The sequence below is a fragment of the Perca fluviatilis genome, chromosome 15, assembly GCF_010015445.1.
Source record: "Perca fluviatilis chromosome 15, GENO_Pfluv_1.0, whole genome shotgun sequence".
Lineage (NCBI taxonomy): Eukaryota > Metazoa > Chordata > Actinopteri > Perciformes > Percidae > Perca > Perca fluviatilis.
This window is the reverse complement of record NC_053126.1, coordinates 17,090,193-17,109,501: the sequence shown is the minus strand read 5'-3', so window position 1 is coordinate 17,109,501 and position 19,309 is coordinate 17,090,193. Positions and strand designations below refer to the sequence as shown.

At 38.9% G+C, this 19,309-nt stretch overlaps 1 protein-coding gene across 1 annotated transcript; it reads right to left on the bottom strand.

Moving 5' to 3' along the window:
* Nucleotides 1-2,579: 2,579 nt before the first annotated feature.
* Nucleotides 2,580-19,083, bottom strand: shisa9b (shisa family member 9b). The gene is made up of 4 exons (XM_039824968.1): nt 18,268-19,083; nt 15,130-15,236; nt 6,060-6,200; nt 2,580-3,763 (listed from the first exon to the last, which is right to left on the bottom strand). Exons 1-4 carry the CDS (start codon nt 18,771-18,773, stop codon nt 3,381-3,383), a joined length of 1,137 nt encoding a protein of 378 aa, XP_039680902.1. The 5' UTR covers nt 18,774-19,083; the 3' UTR covers nt 2,580-3,380.
* Between the last annotated feature and the right edge of the window lie 226 nt (nt 19,084-19,309).

The window sequence follows — 19,309 nt, the reverse complement described above, 5'->3', positions numbered from 1 at the left end:
CAGGCAAATAAAAAAAACAATGTTTACATTATTTCTGACAAGTGTATTAACTGTTAACCTCCAACAATGGACACGTCAACTGCTGTATCACTAGTTTCAGACTGTCCAGTCCAGATACTTTCAATAAATGTGAGCTTTGGAATTAAATCGTATACATTTTTAGTAAAGCTGAGAGTTTAAATATCGTCACACTGAAAATTACTTTATTTGTTGGCATAATGGATAACTAAGATCAATCACAGTCATAATACTGGGACTTCATCTACAGTATATTCTATGATAACCATACACATGCTGGTACTGATGAGAGGCACTATTACACCAATACAACACTGGTTCAACACTCTACTGCTACTTTTCCTATTAATCATGGAAATGTATGTATCAGTAGGATGTCTGTTGGCAGTGACTTGGTTTGAATGCATTTAGAAGGTTTCCTTCAAAATGAGACATCTTTGAAAAGTGGCATTACATTCACAAAATTTAAATGGACTTTTTAATGGATTTAAAGTAATTTTGGTCAACAGTAACACTTTCACAGACTTCAGATTATTCTATATTTCAGAAATACTGAATGATAGACTTAGCTTATAAATCTCTTCAAAATGAATGCAGCGCAGAGCATTTTGGAAACAAACCTGAATAACTTACATTTGGACAACATGTATGTCATATAGTCTTTTTCTTAAATGAATACAGTTATTAATTCAGTGATAGTCATGGCCATCGGCCATGGCCAATTGTGTGTGATCAACTGATATCACTCATGTTTTTTAGTTGGACTTTAGACATTTTGAATGGCAATAAAAATGTAAGTAATATTTTGGAGTTAGATTATAATTTAGAGATTAGGGTCTTAATTTTTAGCTGATAAATCAACTTTAACAAAGTGTGCTTTAAGATCTCAAAACATCAGTTATCCTCATTTAATTGTAACTGTGTTCTTCCTGAAAAACATTTGTGATATACTGAGGACGACTAGATCTTCCATTTTAAATAAATAAATACACAAACAAAATAGCTAGAATTTGGGCTGGCTAAAACTATTCAGGTAATTTATCTTAAATGTCCTGTATCATTCCTGAGTACTGCACTTGATCCAACACCTACATAGCAGTGCCCCCCCTTTTAAATATTAACAGTATACTGTATATAAATTGTCCAGTAAAGCATTTCATCAATAGCCAATTAATCACAGGCCACTCAACCTTGATTAGATACATAAGGAAGGTTTTCTCATTTAGACAAAGTTGATTTAAAATAGAAATGTGCCACTTTTTATGTGGATGATCAGTGTTGATGATAAATTTAGGTTGTATTGAAACAATTTCTCAGTGCGTGCTATATTGACCAAGAATACTGCAGTTCGCAGCTGCAAAATCTGTTCTTCCTGAATCCCATGACGTGACAGTGATGTAGTTGGAGGCAAGGAAGAACTACAGGCTATTTCAGCTTGGATTTTGCCTCCAGGTAGCCAAGGGACGTACTCTAGATGTTGCTTAAAAACAGAACTTCTCTCTTCTCTTTGCTTGTATTGCAAACTTATTGCTACATTTCCAACAGTGAAAATGGTATTCGAAAATATGATTGCAAAGGATGTTATGAACAAGGATACATTTTACAGTGTTTTTGCTATCTCTGATATTCAGCCGTATTTATTTGAGCCACAGTATACGGCCGAAGAAATGCAGTGGAGAGAGGTAGAGATGCGGGGACCCTCCAGAACCTGAGCTGCTGCCAACCGCGTGGGCACTTTTTGTTGGATGCTGTCTCAGACACCAACCCAGTGAGAGCCTGTGTGTGTTACTATGCTATGCAAGTTTTACTCCTCACTTGAGGTGTGCTCGAGATTTCTTCAGGATTCCGTAGATAAACTGGAAAAGACAACAAAGACCAGCACGGTCGAGAGGGCAGATGACCATTAGTCAGTCCCTCCAGGAATTCGCGATTGCAACAATTCACGCAAATTCAACCAATCCCTGTGAATTCGGTGCGACTCACAATTTTGAGCAATCGCAACTTTACGGCAAATTTGTTTCCCATGACTTCAACCAATCACAGCAGTCCCACGTGCCGGACTTTGCGTCAGTGTGTGATGCTGAGAGCCCCAAGCGGGAGTGAGAACGGGTTGAATTTCCTTGTTTCTGATATGAAGACGAGACGTGTGTGACTCGAACATCTCACATTTACCAACAAAACATACAGCGAAAGACATTTCAGACCGTCCTGCCAACTTTTATATATTTTAACATCAATACACTGTACACTGTAATGATTTTTCACTCTAAAGTCGCTGAAAGCTGCTGCTGTTTCAATCTTGTCGGCTATCTGCAGGTGGCGGGGCTGCTCAGTTCCCCCCGCGACTGATGCACGCACACACACACAACACACGGTGGATGCAGGAAAAAACAGAGATGTACAGGATGACCTAAATTGAGGACAGCTACGCTTGTTATTAAGTGCAATGATAATTTAAAGTTCAATAAGTAACGTCAAGCAATTTACAAGCGGTTTATATTTGATTAATTCAATAAATTATTATTTTTTGTCGTAATAATAAAAAATAATTAAATTGATTAGTTGAGTGAGTAGTTTCATAACCTAACGTTATTGTAAGCTATTTTGTTGAATTGCCAATTAGTGAAATGCTGAGTGAATTTAAGTTGGGCTTTTATTGAGAAAGGTAAAAATGGAAGTAGTAAAGCTGTAATGCGCTGCCGTTGACAATGTGGAAAATAAAGAATTGTTGCCGTCTTGGTTTACGCTAGTTCGGACTACGGAGCCTCTGTTTTTTTTATTACCTGCCAAAGTAAAGGCACAACTTGGCTACACTATGTTTTGGCTGGGCGTCAGTAGCATGCACACAATGCATCCTGGTACATGTAGGCACTGCCGACACGGCCCCATGAGCAGAAGAACTCAGCTTTCTCGGTCAACATAGCACACACAGGAATTGACTACATTTACCATCAACACTAATTAGACAAGGTGGAAAATGTTCCTTTTAACAGAAATGATATACTATACTTAAATGTCAAGGTCCATTGATATCTCAGTAAATACTGACAACAGTACTGTAAGTGTCACATGTCTCACCACTATTATATATGAGTTATGTAACTTTTGTTTTAGCAGTTGGATTATTATTATGAATATCAATGACAGCATATTCATCACTGTGCCCTCCTGAGAAACAGTGATTGATACTGAGTTCTTTTACAGTACACTTCACCTTTACGTGGCAACTTAAATGCTGCCCATCACATGCACAACTGCACATACTATAGTCCATGCTGATTTCTTACAACACCACCTACAGTCAGCAGCGACTGCCTTCCCTAAATGCAGACTGCTTTTAAGCCTGGTGCTTAGACAGTCCCTCATACTGTCACTTCTGTCTTGCTGTTGGTGACAAAGTATGGTTGTGGGGGCATGTAGCGAGTGGTGTGCAGCTCCTTCTCTATGATGCAGAGTTTCTTTTGGCCATAGCTCTGTCGGAGTCCCAGCATGTCCTTGCTCTCCCAGGATCTTAGCCGCCCCGGGCTGGCAGCAGTGTTGGAGCTGTAGGACAGCAGCTGGGAGCTGTGGCTCTTGGGGCTTTTGTACTTGTGTCCATTCTGCTTTGCAGACAGCTGTCTAGGTGGGCTGTAAGGATTACTCGGCTCTGGCTCCATATCCACAGCTTCCATGGGAAGGCTGCCCTTGGATGTCATCTCAATCACTTGCCGCCGGTGGCTGTAGAAGCTGTCATTAGCTTTCTCTGCTAACAAATACAGATAAACACATGATAGTTCTTTGTCATGTTTCCCTTCATTGGTCATTGCATTGTGTCCTCCCTTTCCTCTTATTTGTGAAATAAGTATCTAACCCGTTTCAACTCCATCACTCAAAGAATCGGAATCGAGAATCGATAAGATTCTCGATTCCGATAATAGTGTTCACTAAATTGTGGTAGCTTCAAACTATATATCTATGGCTTCACACAACCAGAACATGCTTAAATATTATATATATAATATTACGTAAAATTACATTTAATATAAAAAATGCAAATATATTGTGTGAGAGGTCAGTTAATAATTATACTCCAATTTCACTGAATATTTGTTGATATTCCAGTTTACAAAATTATTTTAGAACAACACTGGGAACTCAGTAAGGCTGAGGTGGTATGCCAGTAGATCACTGCACACAACATCTTGTCTTTTGGTATTTGTCTTGCCATAATCAGCTGCTGTAATTTGCTAAAAAAACAACAACATTGCAGTGGGATTTTATGTCTCCAATCAGGTGCTACAATGTATGAAAACAGTATTCACTTGAGCACTAATTAAGCCGGAGCACACCATGCTCCAGTATTAGTATTTTCTAACATTTTAGAATTTTTTTACCAGATGACCATTAATGTGGTCTCTTCATCAGCAGCAAACTGTGGCTGCGCTCTGGGTCTCACTTCATGGTACAGGAAAGAGATGTAGTGATGCATATCCTTTACAGTAGCTACTTCAGCAAAACCCTAATCAGTGCGGGTAGATGAACACATATATTAGGACCACAGAGGCTCACATGGCTCACCGTGTACAGTATAGTTGCATCTAATCACCACTCCCCAACTCATTTATGTTTTGATTGCTCCTGATTGTCTCCTGTCCCCAGTCTCATTAGCTAAGATTTGCTCTATTTTTATTTTCCCTCGTGATCAGTTTTTTTGACGGTTGTGTGAATCACAAAGAGAGTGAGCTGTTTTATGTGATTGGACATACTACACGCATGCTGATAGCTGTCATCCCTTCCATGGCCACAGCTAATTGATTAATCTATAAAAAGACTCCCGTTTCACTGTGCTAAATAGCATCAAATACAGATCCACAAATACCTTCACTCCACACTTTGATTCTCACATTTATTTCATTTCTTTTTTCTCTGCAAACTTTCAAAAGTTATGCACACAGGCAGAGATGATGGTTGGCCAAAATCAAGGTCAGTTAAATGTAAGACTATTTGTTCTTTGAAATGGCACTGTGATGATTATTTTTGCAACAGAAATCAACATGAAAAGCAGTGGAATATCAATTACTTCACTTTTCACTTTAAGTGAGTTTTAAAAGTAAACTGATAATAAATGTGTTAGGATTTTATATTAAAAAAGGGACCTCTACATTTTGGAGGTGTGCCTGAACATATGTGCTCCACTCCACCGTAACATCACCTGTTGGCTGTTACCAGTTTTTTAATATCAGCTCACAAAACACATACTATTTCCATAATGCACATAAAAGGGGTACTTATTTTACACTACACTTTCCATTTCATTTTATGATTTGCAGGAATGTATTTTTATTGACGTACTTTACAAACAGGCTTTTGAAAAATCATTTAGCATCATCTTGATGAGTGATACTATTTTGGTATTTTCTGTTATTTCTTGTTTCAAATGCCCAGGCATTTATCCTGGCACTTGCTGCAGACTTTCCAAAATTAGCACATGAGAAGGACAACAAACTTGCTTCTATAAATAAACTTTCAGTTCCCCTCTCTGTTGGCAATGATGGACCATGGATTAACTGACAACGATTTCTGTCAGCCAGAGATTTGATGGAGATTCAAACCAACTGGGTTCCTATTTAAAGAAAAATATAATTTTGTGTTGTGTAAATAGGATTCTTGCTGCATCTGAAGTAGATAAATAAAAGACTGAAAAATGGCCAAAGCAATATTGTCTTATATCATTTTAATGCCAAGCTATAAAGAGAGAGATGCACTTATAACTGCAGCTAGCAGAACATTTTAATATCGTGTTTTTTGTCTGTTGAGACAATCAATGTTTTACTCAAAATTAACCACATTTAATTTTACAGGGATTCCATAAAACATTATAAAACTTTTCAGTATAGATTTTTTCCTCATTAACGTATAAATCTAATGATTACTCAGATTAGAGATGATGTTGATCATGGTTCACTCAATTAAACCTTGACACTTCTCTTTACATGATGCAGGGTAACCCTGATTAGTATGTTTTATTTATAGAGGATGTACTTAATCAGATCAAACCTTACCCACAGCCTTGAGCGTGGCATACTTGTTGAGATCCTTGACAGGCGTCTGTTGTTCATAGGGGCTGGTAATGTGTCCCACAGCCGGGTAAAGCTGTGTTATCAAAGTTGATGCTTGAGCCACGTTGTTTATGTGGTTGCTATCTAAAGGAGGGAAAACACAAGTCGTTAATGCAAAAATTCAGTGTTTCTGTTGTTTGCAGCGACAAATTCCCTTTAATCGCTGAGGTAATATGTTCAAATTTGTATATGACCATTTGCGTTAGCTAATACAAGATGTGATGAATTATTTATTGTTTGTTTAAATAAATGATTAAAAAAATACAATTATTCATTTCAACTTGGTTTTCTCTAATGGCGTTTTTCCATTACATGGTACCTGCTCGACTCGCCTCGACTCTACTCACCATTTTTGGTGGGTTTTTTTGCTGCCTCCAGCTTTTGAAACAAAATTTGTCTTCTGGCTATGGCAACAGAGTAAAAAAACAACACACCTTCGACGTTCTGTGTGTGTGTGTCGCGTTAGGTCACGGCAGTTTCCTGCGGCGTCGCTATGACGACCAGCCATTGAGCCTCAGGCATGAGGCGGTACTAAATCTGCAATAGAAAATGGAGGACGGGGCACAGCGGTCGAGCCGAGTAGAGTAGAGTAGAGCAGGTACCATGTCATGGAAAAACACCATAATGGACTGTTACGTTATCCCAGGATATAAATCAGCTTGATGGATGGATGTGAAGATAGAATTGTAGAATAGTAGTGTCACTTTCCCTTAAGTAGGCTTTTCTGGGGACCCAGCTGGAGTGTCATGACTGCTCTTTGTGAAACTGTACTAATCCTACAGTAGACATCTGGTAAATTAAGGGGTGCACAGCAAAGAGACTGGCCCCCTGCCTTCTGGCACGACCGAGCAAACAGATGTTCAGTGTCTTATCTTGAGGAGATTATTGGAACTAACAATTCACAGGAAGACTGCTGCATATGTGTTATATATATCTGAGAGATACATGTTGATAGACCAATAGTTGATGCGGATAGCTTTTATCATTAAAGGACAAATCCGGCGCAAAATGAACCTAGGGGTTAATAACACGTGTACCAAGTCGACCGTTCTCTGGGATATGTTTCCATGCTTATCGAATGTGACCAGTTTTATCGCAAACCGCTTATTAGCTTATAACGCTAGTTGTCGGGGCAAGGGTAAAGTAAAAAGAAATCGCTATTTCTATACCACTAACAAGGCTCAAAGTAGGACCACACTTCAATGGTAGCATAATGAGGGTCACTACATGTAAACCGAAGCATTGAAATTTGTAGGTGTACAGACAGTTTATTAAAAAGATTTGTTTAAGTTTAGAAAGACAGTACCGTTCACGTATACAGGCTGGCGCCATCGTGGGAAAAGAGTCACGACCAGTCGAACGATGTACGCCATGCTTGAGCTACGTTACTGGTTACTGGTTGCATGGCATTCGTCGTTCGACTGGTCGTGACTGTAGCGATTTCTTTTTACTTTACCCTCTGCCCCAACGACTAGCGTTATAAGCTAATTAGCGGTTTGTGATAAGACTGGTCACATTCGATTAGCATGAAAACATATCCCAGAGAACGGTCGACTCGGTTCACGTGTTATTAACCCCTAGGTTCATTTTGCTCCGGATTTGTCCTTTAATTACTTACTCCTTTAAAACTTGTCCTCTTACAAAATCACGATGATGGTTATTTTAAATGTAATCAGGTTGTGAAATCACACTCATTCTGTTGATGTTAATTGTTTCCTTTTAATTTAACCTGACTCAGAGGAGTTATAAACTACTGTATGTCCAGCACCAATAACTTGAATATGAACATAAAAGATGTCCATCAACTCATCACAGCCATTGTTAATGGTTCAAGTTTACAGACTTTAAATTTTGAGTCTACTAGTTCTTGGTCTAGAATGTGTCTGGTAAAAACAGATCATTAATACAGAAAATAGGTTAATTAGGCTCTTATTCCCAACTGGTCAGCAAGAAACTTTATTACTGTGCTAATTAATTTGGAAAGTCTCAAATTATCAATGCTGTCTCATGAAATGATGCAGAGGACAGCTTTGACAATTATTTCACTCCACCACACCTCAAGGAGGTAATGTTATGAGTAAGATCAGATTTTGAGGTAATTTAAGGTGCTACTGTGTTCTTCTTATGATAAGGCTGTATTTATAACAAACTCTTGAAGGCCTTATTATCAACTGAAGTTGAGAAAAACAGCACAGCACTTTCACGTCGTGTACAGATAAGATATTAAACTCAGTGATGGATTTGTCTTCATAAACCCTCATTGAATCTTTTAAAAATGCTTTACTAACAAAAGTAACCAAATTCGCAAAAAATGTAACAGGAAATATCTGCATCGAATCTATTGGTGTTACCTTGTCAGGTTCCTTTCTGGGCTTGTTGACCTGTTTCAGTTTCATACAATACATCGTAAGTGGGCCATGCACACAGGCTCTCATTCAATGTGATCTTGTTCAAGCTAAAAGTCAAATTAGATGTGCTTTCATCTAACCAGGATAATACATGGTTAACACTGCTTTTAAGGAAATCTGGAGTACATACAGTATGTTTGTTAAAAACCAAACAATAAAACATATGGATCAAATGTAGTGTTCTTTCAGATGAGCTCATTAAACCATGGAAAACAATGTATAAATAGGGAGATTAGCCATTAGCATTGTTTGTGGTCACCATTGCACTTATCTTTTTATGGCCTTTAATCGACAGGATAGCTTGAAGACAGGAAATGGGTGAGAGAAGGGGGGGGACATGCAGCAAAGGTCCGCGGGTCGGAATCAAACCCGGGCCGCTGCCAAGGACTCAGCTTACATGGGGTGCACATTCTACTGGGTGAGCCAGAGGTCGCACCCCATTGCACTTATCTGATAATACAGTCAAGGTCAGGGTATCCCATTAAATGCAGAAGCCATGCCACCGAAAGTAAATCATTTAAAATATTATTAATGTACACTGAATGCTTTAGACCAGAGATATTCAACAGGGGGTCTGTGACCCCTAGGTGGTCCTTAAAGTAAGTGCAGGGGGCCTGCCAAATTATGTCTAAAATGTTTTTGAAAGTTTCTTTTTTCAAAAATTCAAATATGTCTGAAAATATACAATAATATGAATCCAACCTATTATTAGGAAAGATAATTTGGCCTTTTTGTGAAAAAAAAATTTAACTTAATTTGCACATTGAAGATAAGCTTATTATAGGTAAAGTAGCCATATGGTAGCCATAGAGGTACGCTTAAGGATTCACTGTGCCTTCCACATGTATTTTTAACATTAAAACATGATATATATGTACAGTAGTAGGTGGTCCCTTCTCTGTCTCTCTTTCAGCTAGGGGGTCCTCGGCCTAAAAAACGTTGAAGACCCTTGCTTTAGCTAAACTATTTCTCTCAATATTGTCAAAAACATTTATTTTTAGTTTAGTTTGAATGTCTCCAGGTCTCAATTTTCCTCTATGTATAGGCTAGTCTAAGATTTCACTGCAGTTAATAAATAAGGACAGTGCTTTTGTGAACATCTGGTGCAACTTTGCTATTTTCAGGATGCCAAACTCAATTTAAACTGAAGTGCTGATATGTACTTTTTTATCTACCTCTTTAGTGTTTATCTGACTGCGTGTTGACAGAGTGTCATTGTGCTTTACTGTTGTCAAAGTCACAGCTTTTATGTCAGCTGCTGGAAAAAAGTAGGACACTTCTGGAGACTTGTAAGGTTAAAGACTCCATGGTTGTTGCGGGAAATAAGCGAGTTAACACTTCAGACACAGACACCACCCTGGAACTCCTAAAAGATTTAAGAGTATTTTGGGAGCTGTATGCCCCAAAATAAATGGTACATGGAGAAGGGCATTCTTATTTACAGGCAGCCTACTTTCAAGTTAGTGATGAAAATATTCTTTTATCTCCGAGTCAATGGACCTTTTTCACAGCAGACATTTTTGACTTGTCATAGTAGAAAAAGCACAGCTGAAATTGATAACCTTAACGATGGCTCAATTCCATCAAGTGTCCCAGTAAGCTGTTTCAGTGAGTCAGCATGAACAATACCAGGGCCTCTCCTAAGTGGAATGCAGCCATCATTAATGGTTTTGAATAAACCTGTGCTTTTCCTACTGTGACATGTCAACATGTCTGCCGTGAAAAAGGTCTATATCTTTCCATTTCTGTCAGACTCCTGAAACTCAAACACTACATTCAAATTGTATGTGTGCATTATTCATTGTTTTCAGTTGATCTAAGTTATACTTAAACATATGTACATTGTTTGATAAAACATATTTTCAGACACATAAATTAACCTAATTATTAATTAAGTAAGAATAATTGATTTACATCATTTGTGGACAAGCTTTTATGTGAAAAAAAATCTAAATGTATAAAACATATTTCAAAGTGTGCACATAAAATACTTTATTTTTGTGGTGATGCCATTATTATAAAGCAATTAGAGTACAGAGTTCATTATTAAGTTGATTACTTTCAGGGACGGACTGACAATCTGTGCGTTCTGGAAAAGTCCAGAACGGCCGTCCAACCAACGGCCGTCGGCACAAAAAAGTCTATTAAAGTGATATTAACAGCCAACAGCAGGGGGCGCAAATACAATCACTTATATGCTACGTGTAAAAATAAAACTGAAGAAGAAGAGTCGGCCTACATCATTATACGTGAGTTAATTTCACATCAGCATTACTGGTAAGTGCGAGGAGCAGGAAACTTATAGGCTGCCTTTATCCCTATCTTAGCGAATTGCATGTTGTCAGCTCAACATGAGTGTGCATCATGATTATGTAAATGATCGTGCCATTTAGTGCTGTCAAACTTAACGTATTTAATAATTTCTGTTAGGTTAATTTGAAACATTAAACGCGTTAGAAATGAATCGCGGGTTGACCACGATTTCACTTGGTTGTATATGAGAGGTTGTAGTGAGCTCAGTTTTGCTGCTAGGATGAAGACTGGTATTAAATTAAACGGGAAAACATCAGGCATACATTGGTACCACTCTAAACGTGCTAACAAACAGGGAAGGGGGCTAAATAATTCACCAAATGTAACCACAAGTTTAACCAAAAACTCCTAGCTTGCACTTTCTGTCTGTCTTCCATCAGAGTGCAGTTTTTCCTTGTCTTTCATATTTGCGTTTACTATTGTGGAACTGGCAAAGACCTGGTGGTTGGTTGTGAAAGCTTCACAGACAACATTGATAGGGCCTAGTCATTTTCATCATTTCACAGCCTTAATATGAATCAAAAGTGTAATATGGCATTGAGAAAATATTAAATAGGTTATTCAATGCTAATTCTTTAACACAAAGTAACACATGTTATATACATTTATATTTGAATAGTTATAGTATATAATAACTAACACACTCAGTGTAGTTTTGGTATAGGCCTACAATATATCTAATCCCCATGTTAAGGTACAGCAAGTAGCCTACTTTATCTCTGAAAGTGTTGTCAGTAATACTCTGTACTGTTTACAAGTTTGTGTAATGTGGGGTTTCTGTAGCCAGTGACATTTCATTATTTGTATTTTATTTTCAATGCAGATGTATTGTACATTTTTTGTTTTTATTTGAAGGCTGAGGCTTCATTAATAAACACAACGCCATCATCATTTGAGATGTTACTTGCTGTGAATACCTTGTCTGATAGGCTACAGTATTGTGGCATAGTATCAGGACATCCTGGCTAGTGTCTGTCGCGCACGACTACGGGCAAATGGCCGGATGATGGGCCTATTTGAGAGAAAGTCCAGGGCTGTTTTTTAGCCCCAGTCTGTCCCTGATTACTTTGAAAGAGTAATTCATGCTGTTTGAAAATACGGTAATAGTTTGTTAACATAAAATTAACAAGTTCATACAGCATGTCATTCTTCTTCTTTAATTGTAATGACCACAGACACATTTCCTGACCAGTGTCAGATTTTTTACCCAAACAGCATTAAAAGTATCATAAGAAAGATGAGAATATGAATTCTAAATTAACCCGTATTTGTTTATATAAGAGGAATAATGACTTATACACATATTTCTTCACACAGGTCCCCACATTAAAGTGAGGGGACAAATTACGTTTGCACACTTGGTAAAATGTTAAACTATTGAAATAATAAGTTGAATTGGTCAGTAAAGTGAAAATGGAAGGTAAAAATCTAATTTTAACATAGTCACTTTCTCATTTCACAAACTATCAGTAGTGAAATAGTCTATATTGACGACGTCTCATTTAAGGGATAGTTCCGGTTCCGCCGGATGCCCCTCATTTTCGGGCCGGATGTCCCTTACCTTCCGCTTTCTAAACTCTGGTCGATTCGGGACACATCCTCCGAGCTAGAACTGACAATCAAAATTATATTTATCTCTTTTTTTTGAGTAAAATTCTCATCACACACTCCACAGCCATTTTATTCCAGAGCTCGCCTCCCTACGTGCACATGTTGCACCAAAACAAGTTCCTTCCCGAGGCTATTTTGCAGAGGCACCGTTGCTGCATCTGGCACTTGGCTCCGCCCAAGACGATTGTGATTGGTTTAAAGAAATGCCAATAAAAAGAGCATGTTTTTCTCCTGTCCAGGAATGCTGTGTGGACTAGCCAGACCTTCCTCCGCAGCGCTGTGCAAATAGGTCTGGCAATGCGAGACTAGGAGTGAAACAACTCCTGTGTCTCCATCCAAAAAAATGTCAGGCTCTCTTTATTGTCAGTTTGTAATTATCTCCTTAAAGATTTGAGGCTTCATTATACAGTTCAGAGTACAGTATATGGCAGGTGGAAAATAGAACCATAGGCAGACTCTACGTTTGGTAGCAATTTCTCAGCTGCTGTCAGAGGTAATGCTGCTGAAATACATTTCTATCTGGCAGTGAGGAAATGGACTGTCACAGAGACCTTGTTCTCTCTGGTTGACTGCCTGGAGTAAAAAGAGGCCACACTTCACAATTACCCCATGTGTGCACATGGCCAGCAGGACATGAACATGATAGTACTGGTAGCCAAAGTAGAAGCCCATCTCACAAAAACTGTAACACTGGTGTCTTGAGGAGAATGAGAGCTCATAGACCAGTCAAACAGATTTTTGTTATCTTTGACAGGCAATAACATACAGTGACTAATATAGCAAGGGCATAGTCACACCTGCCACTAGAAAGCACATCTGGGGAGGACAAGTACAGGACGGATCCATGTGGCAAGAAATATCACCTCACCCCTTGTAACCTTGTAAGGATTGCTGTCAAGAAAACTACAATCATCCCTGTGCTGTCACCAACTCTATTACCCAGAACCCCTCCCATACATCCCTGTAAGATACAGCAGCCAGCACATTGTGCCCTGTCTCTCCATGTCCAAGGTCACCAAACAATTGAAAGCTACATCATTCTTTTCTTCAGTGTAGTAATATATGAATTAAATAGCAAATTTTCAACTTGAATAAAACATAAATCTTTTAACATTTATACTGTAAAAGTGCTTGTCTAAGGTGTTTCACAGCAACTAGTGCAGCCCATCAACTGGGAGTTATCCATCATACAAAAGTAATCTTCTAAAATTATAATACTGTACATAGTATACCAAAGATAGCATACAGTATCTCTTTCAGAAGATCAGTCCTAACGTGTTGGCTGTTTTTTAATGAAATGACAATTATTCTGTGAGGAGGCAAGGTAGGAAAGAAAGCGCTCTGATTTTAGAATGATTAATTATTATCATGTCAGTGCTGACACCTTACCTCAGCTCATTTTAGGGAGTAAAAAAAATAAGCTCAGTTAAAACAAAAATTACAGCTAGCTCTTAAAATAGAATGTCTGAGGTTAGTTATGTTTTGAAGTTTAAATTGCATTTCTCACTTCAGTAATATTTATAGTAAATGTGATAGGATGGTAAAATGTCAATACAAAGTTGAAAGGTGACATAAAGCACAGCCTTGTGGCAGTAATGGTAAAAGATCACATTTAGGTTTAAGTTAAACAGCACATGTAGAAAACTGTCAGTCTGTCTTTACTGCCTGGAAATTTAGGGTTTAAGATCATTTATGCTTGTAATTTTGCAAAATCTGAGATTTGTTTTGCATGTAGACATTGTGGATTGCATTTTCTTGATTTGTAATAAAAGTTTGCATTTATTTAAATTATAAAATTACATTTAAATTAATTACAGACAGTCGGTTCATTAAAAATGCTTAAATATTTGCGCCACTAAAGCCTGGCTATGTATGATGAGGTCATTTGAAATAGGCAGTCATCTGCCATGTACAGTGTGCCAACAACAGGCCGGTTTTCATTCCAACCACAGATTACACCAGGTGTTTTCACTAATTAGCAAACCTTCCAAACTACTCAGCAAAATCACCTCCTAAACTCATTGATATTGATTTGCATCTGCACTCAAATGTGACATTTTGAGAAGCATCTAGAATACGGGATATCAGTAGATCACTTAATGTAAATTATTAATTTTCTAATTCTTTTTATACTGGAACTGAAGACTAAATCATAACCTGGCTCAATTAATTATTTTGTTGATTCGTTGGCCTCTAACTTCAACTGTACAGAATGTAAGGTGTAATTCTTACTTATTCTTCACTATACAGCATTGTATACCTAATCAGTAGTTTATCCTCAATTTAGCCAAATAACTTAGCATATTTTAAAACTTTTTTTTTTGTAATATGAGATGCCATTTCCCATAATTATACAGCTTGCGGGGTGATCTTTATTGACTGGAGCTGTCAAGGCAGTAAGCAGGTTAGCATTAATAAGAAATCTTTTCTGTCGGTGCACATCTGTGTGGGTGTGTGTTGGTGTTGATGACCTACAGAATGAGCATGGAATATAATGTGTGAGGCCATTGCATACAGTAAGTATTGGCTAAGAAGCAGAGCTCTAGGTTGTCGGTGGTAATTAGTGTATATAGTGATTGCTGAGGGCATGACTAATTGCTTCACCAGCAGGATTGTGGAGGGGGGGGCTTTTTTGTAGGTATATTGCTAAGTGTTGTTGTGCTGCTGATGTCAGTACTTACGGAGACTGTTAACTGTGACTCTGGTTTGTATGTTCTCATAGTGCTGGCCAAGTCCAATGTCGTCCGTATGTTCTGAGGCAGGATGGCGGATAACATGTGCAAGAGCTCTGGAAAGATGAAGAACAATCTCAGAGAGGACATTTTTCAGTAAAAAACAAGTACAGATTAAGTGCGGGCCATCAGTGCAACTAGTCCTCCTAAAAGACAAATTAAAGTGTTTGTCTGTGTCCCATGAAATAACCCATGTGACAGTTTGAAAAACAAATGATAGGAGCATATTTTATCTGCCACCTCAAAGTCTACACAGGTTATGTATTTGGTTAAGGTTGGAGAAAGATTATCTTCATAGTAAACAAAAATCAGGAGACAGGAACACAAACTGCGGCAGGCCCAGACCGGACCGGGAAATCCTCCAGTACTCCCGATGGCCTATCCAGTCAATTGGCCTGGAGTGTCAGACCAGTGTTAACCCTTAAAGGACCACGGGACCGTTTGCGATTATGGTGTAGGGTATATGAATATGTGTGCATATTTGGATGCACACATTTGGATGTGGATCCCTGGAGTTGCATAAATTGGGTTTGACTGGAAAGCTAAGACTCCTGTGTATCATGTTAGTCCTCATAGTAGCCATTTCATTGTTGTGAATCATTTAAAATGACCTGTTGTGAACTCTAGGATTAACCCAGCTTCATGAATTTTTGTCTCATGTCAAAGTCACATGCTTTATAAGGCAATCCATGATTTAAATAGTTTAACATTTAAGCAGAAAAGTCTGAGATATCCTTGACCTTATAGTATGGGTCAAACTCAAAAAACTGGATCCTAAATTTCTTGCTACTAAATAGTCTTTCTTTAGACCCTTTCTGCCTCATAAATCACCATATCTGTCATTCTCCGCATCTGAAGTTATTAACGCAGAGTTTCTGTTAAAAACGTCTCTACCCCAATTCGACATAGCCCGCATGACATCACCATGACATCACCATGACATCATCGCAGTTATTTTCTCAAACTGGACACATCTTCCTCCAAAGCCACAGACAACATTATACAACTGTTTTTGAAGGCTTTCAGAGTGTCACTTCTCATAAATGCCCCTTAAAAGTTTGACCCTGTCGACTTGCCTGCACTCGCACAAAAATTCATATTGAAACCGTGTTCTTTTCTTTGGTAAGAGAGGTCAGGGGACATAATTAATAAAACGTTTCTCATACCAGAGGGGTTGCTAACTAGTGGCTATTGGTAGGACTGTCACAGCAATGGTGGTTGGACAACTGAGCGAAGCGTGGTATTCAGATGAGGTTGACTACCAAGTGAGTTGGGCCAGCCACTGTAGTTAAACCTGAGCAGATACAATGATGATATAAGGCTGGGTCATGCTTCATTTGCTTGCGGGATTGTAGGATTTAAAGGCAGCTTACTGTACGTCAGGTTAGGGTGTCGCTTGTCAGAGGGCTCAGTAGATTTATGACGGCACAGCCTGATACCCACTGCAGGGCCTAATGATGGGTCAAAACATCATTTAACATGAATACTGGGCTTCCATCACACATTGTACTTCGCAGCACCACACCCAACAGGGAATTACTGGAATTGTTGGGTCTTTGTAAATTATAGAGTGTGGTCTAGACCTACTCTATCTGTAAAGTGTCCTCTTGTTATGATTTGATACTATAAATAAAATTGAATTGAACCCAATTGGTTGTGGGTGACCAAAAGTGTGCTATGTCGCACCTTTAGCTACACTCACCCAACAGTGTTGTCAGAGTGTACCGATCCAAACCCTGAGTACACTTCTAGTGCACTGCAAAAATAAGACTTTGAACTGGTTTTTCTTTCAATCCACAGAGAACAGCTGCAGCAAGTCATGTTTATCTGAAATTACTTTCTCAAACTCTAAGTGCTGACTCACTGAGATAAATAGTTAAGATATAGTTAAGATAGTTAAGTTTTTTTTTTTTTTTAGGCTGCATACAGTAATACATTTCAGGACTTAAGTTGATTATGATAGCTATTGTCAGTATGTCCTAAGGCCTGTTAACTTCAAAATCATTTTTGGCTTAAGTTCAGCACCATCCAGTTACTGTGTAATTAACTTTTGTCACAGGTGTCAGCTCAGATTCAAGTAACATTGTCTATATTAAAAACTCTATGCTGCTTCGGAATCCACCTTATCTAAATTACAGTGTACAAGTTAACTGATTATGGTACAGTGTCAACAACACAACACAACACAACAGTCTGTGAACACAACATGCATCTGTTTTGAAGGAGGAGAACTAGCTGGTTCTTTCACAGAAAATCAATGACAAGGCAGTGCCTCCTCAGGCAGACATTGTTAAGCCTAAAATCAGTCACTTGAGGAGAGAGTAATAAGCCTCTCTGCGTGCATATGTGTGATGTGTTTAAGGAACTTTGTGTACTAACTATCTGCAAGTGTTAGATGCTCACAAACACGTCTGCCATATGCAATTTTGTGCAATTCTTTAACATTTTTGCATATATTTTAAACCAAAAGTCAGCACATGGCGCCTTTTTAACAAACTATATATATTGTATATGTTAGTGATACATTACAGAATTTAATTTGCAGAAAAAAAAATATATCTTTACCAAAACAGTGCAACAGTGGCCCTTATGCTTGGTTTCAATTGTAACATGCTGAAGATAAATAGACATATTAATTGCCCAGCCCAAACTAGAATGTAACCATTTTTGGTGTTAACCATCTTCACTTTCTGAATTATATTTGGACAAAAAAAAAAAGGCGCACCTGTAACACATGTCACAACATCACTGGCAATAGTCTGACAATTTTAAGTTAAAGTCACAGGCCAAGGACAATGCAATAAACATAAACAGCACACTTTTGTCTGTTACACTGACTAAAATGTGCTTGTGACTTACTGTTAGGCAGACAGGATGTGCAACGATGCTAAGTGTCATCAAACTTGTCTCCAACTGGAGGAAATTGATGTTAAACTGAAATGTGTTACAACTGAATCCATCACTCTACGTGCAGTTAAACTTCTTTTTCATGGTGTTAGTTGTATATACTAAACAACGTGTTACTTTGTGACTTGTTTTTGATCAAATTGTTTTGCACACACGATCATTGGTCAAATGATGACCTACCTTGACATATTTTCGCGGTGCGGACGGTGCATCTTTTCCAAACCCAGCTTGGTGAAAATTCCTATCAGTGCCATTATGGCCACGACCCCGCATATGACATACACAATGATGTTGGTTTTATCCTTCGCGGTGTCCAGCGACACGTCCACTTTTGGTGGTCTTCCTGTCATCACCCACGGCGGGGTGTCGTAGTTTTTACAGGTGGTCTGGTCCAGCCGGGAGCTTTTAAACGCGCAGCAGAACCTGAAGCCACAGGTGCCGCAGCAGTACAGGTAGCTGCCCGTCCTGCACACGAACGGCGGATCCCACTGGCCCATCACGTCGTAGTAGCCGCGGCACTTGTCCTCAATGTGCGGGCTCTCCGTGACTCCGCTATCCCCTTCCTTTGAGTCGTTAAACCCGGTCACCAGCATGAAGTCGTCGACGGTCTGACCCGGCTCGCCCTCCGCGTTGCACACCATAACTTTCACCAGAAGGTAACCGAGGAGCAGCTCAGTGCCCCGCATCGTTGCTCACTTTTTTCCCCGCTCTTGACGCCCTGAGAAGCTAAGCCCGGACGCATCTTCCGAAGAGACGAGACACAGCCATGCGTAAATTTATTTAGGCTGATTCCAACTTCCATGCGTAAAAGCACAGTGTGCCCCTGTACTGTTCACTCCTTGGAAAACGAACGGTTTTGTGAAAAGGTATGTTATAGTTCAGGCTCTTTCCAAAGGGCAGTCTACTTTAGTAAATAGTTGGAGAGGTGTAGCATCACTACAGCGGTGCACCTGTCTGTACTGGAGGGTGTCAGACGCCTCTGAGGCTGCTTCACTCCACAGAGCCCGTCACACACACACACACAAGAGAGAGAGAGAGAGAGAGAGAGAGAGAATCATGGGGGGAGAGAGAGAGAGAGAGCTCTAGTAGCTCTAATTACAACACTTACATGCAGCCATTATTGTGTTGAGTCTTAAAATTAGTTGCAATCCTTCATCGAGAGTCACTTCTAAATTGATTGAAGGGGCTTTAATAAAGGCACTAGCAATAACTTACATTATTT

What these genes read in the sequence shown, in the direction of transcription:
- shisa9b (XM_039824968.1), bottom strand. Translation starts at nt 18,773, where the DNA reads ATGCGGGGCACTGAGCTGCTCCTCGGTTACCTTCTGGTGAAAGTTATG. An exon ending in CACCGCGAAAATATGTCAAG is followed by an intron (nt 15,237 to 18,267) that starts GTAGGTCATCAT and finishes TCATCTTTCCAG; the next exon opens with AGCTCTTGCACATGTTATCC. An exon ending in TGCCACGCTCAAGGCTGTGG is followed by an intron (nt 3,764 to 6,059) that starts GTAAGGTTTGAT and finishes TGTATTTGTTAG; the next exon opens with CAGAGAAAGCTAATGACAGC.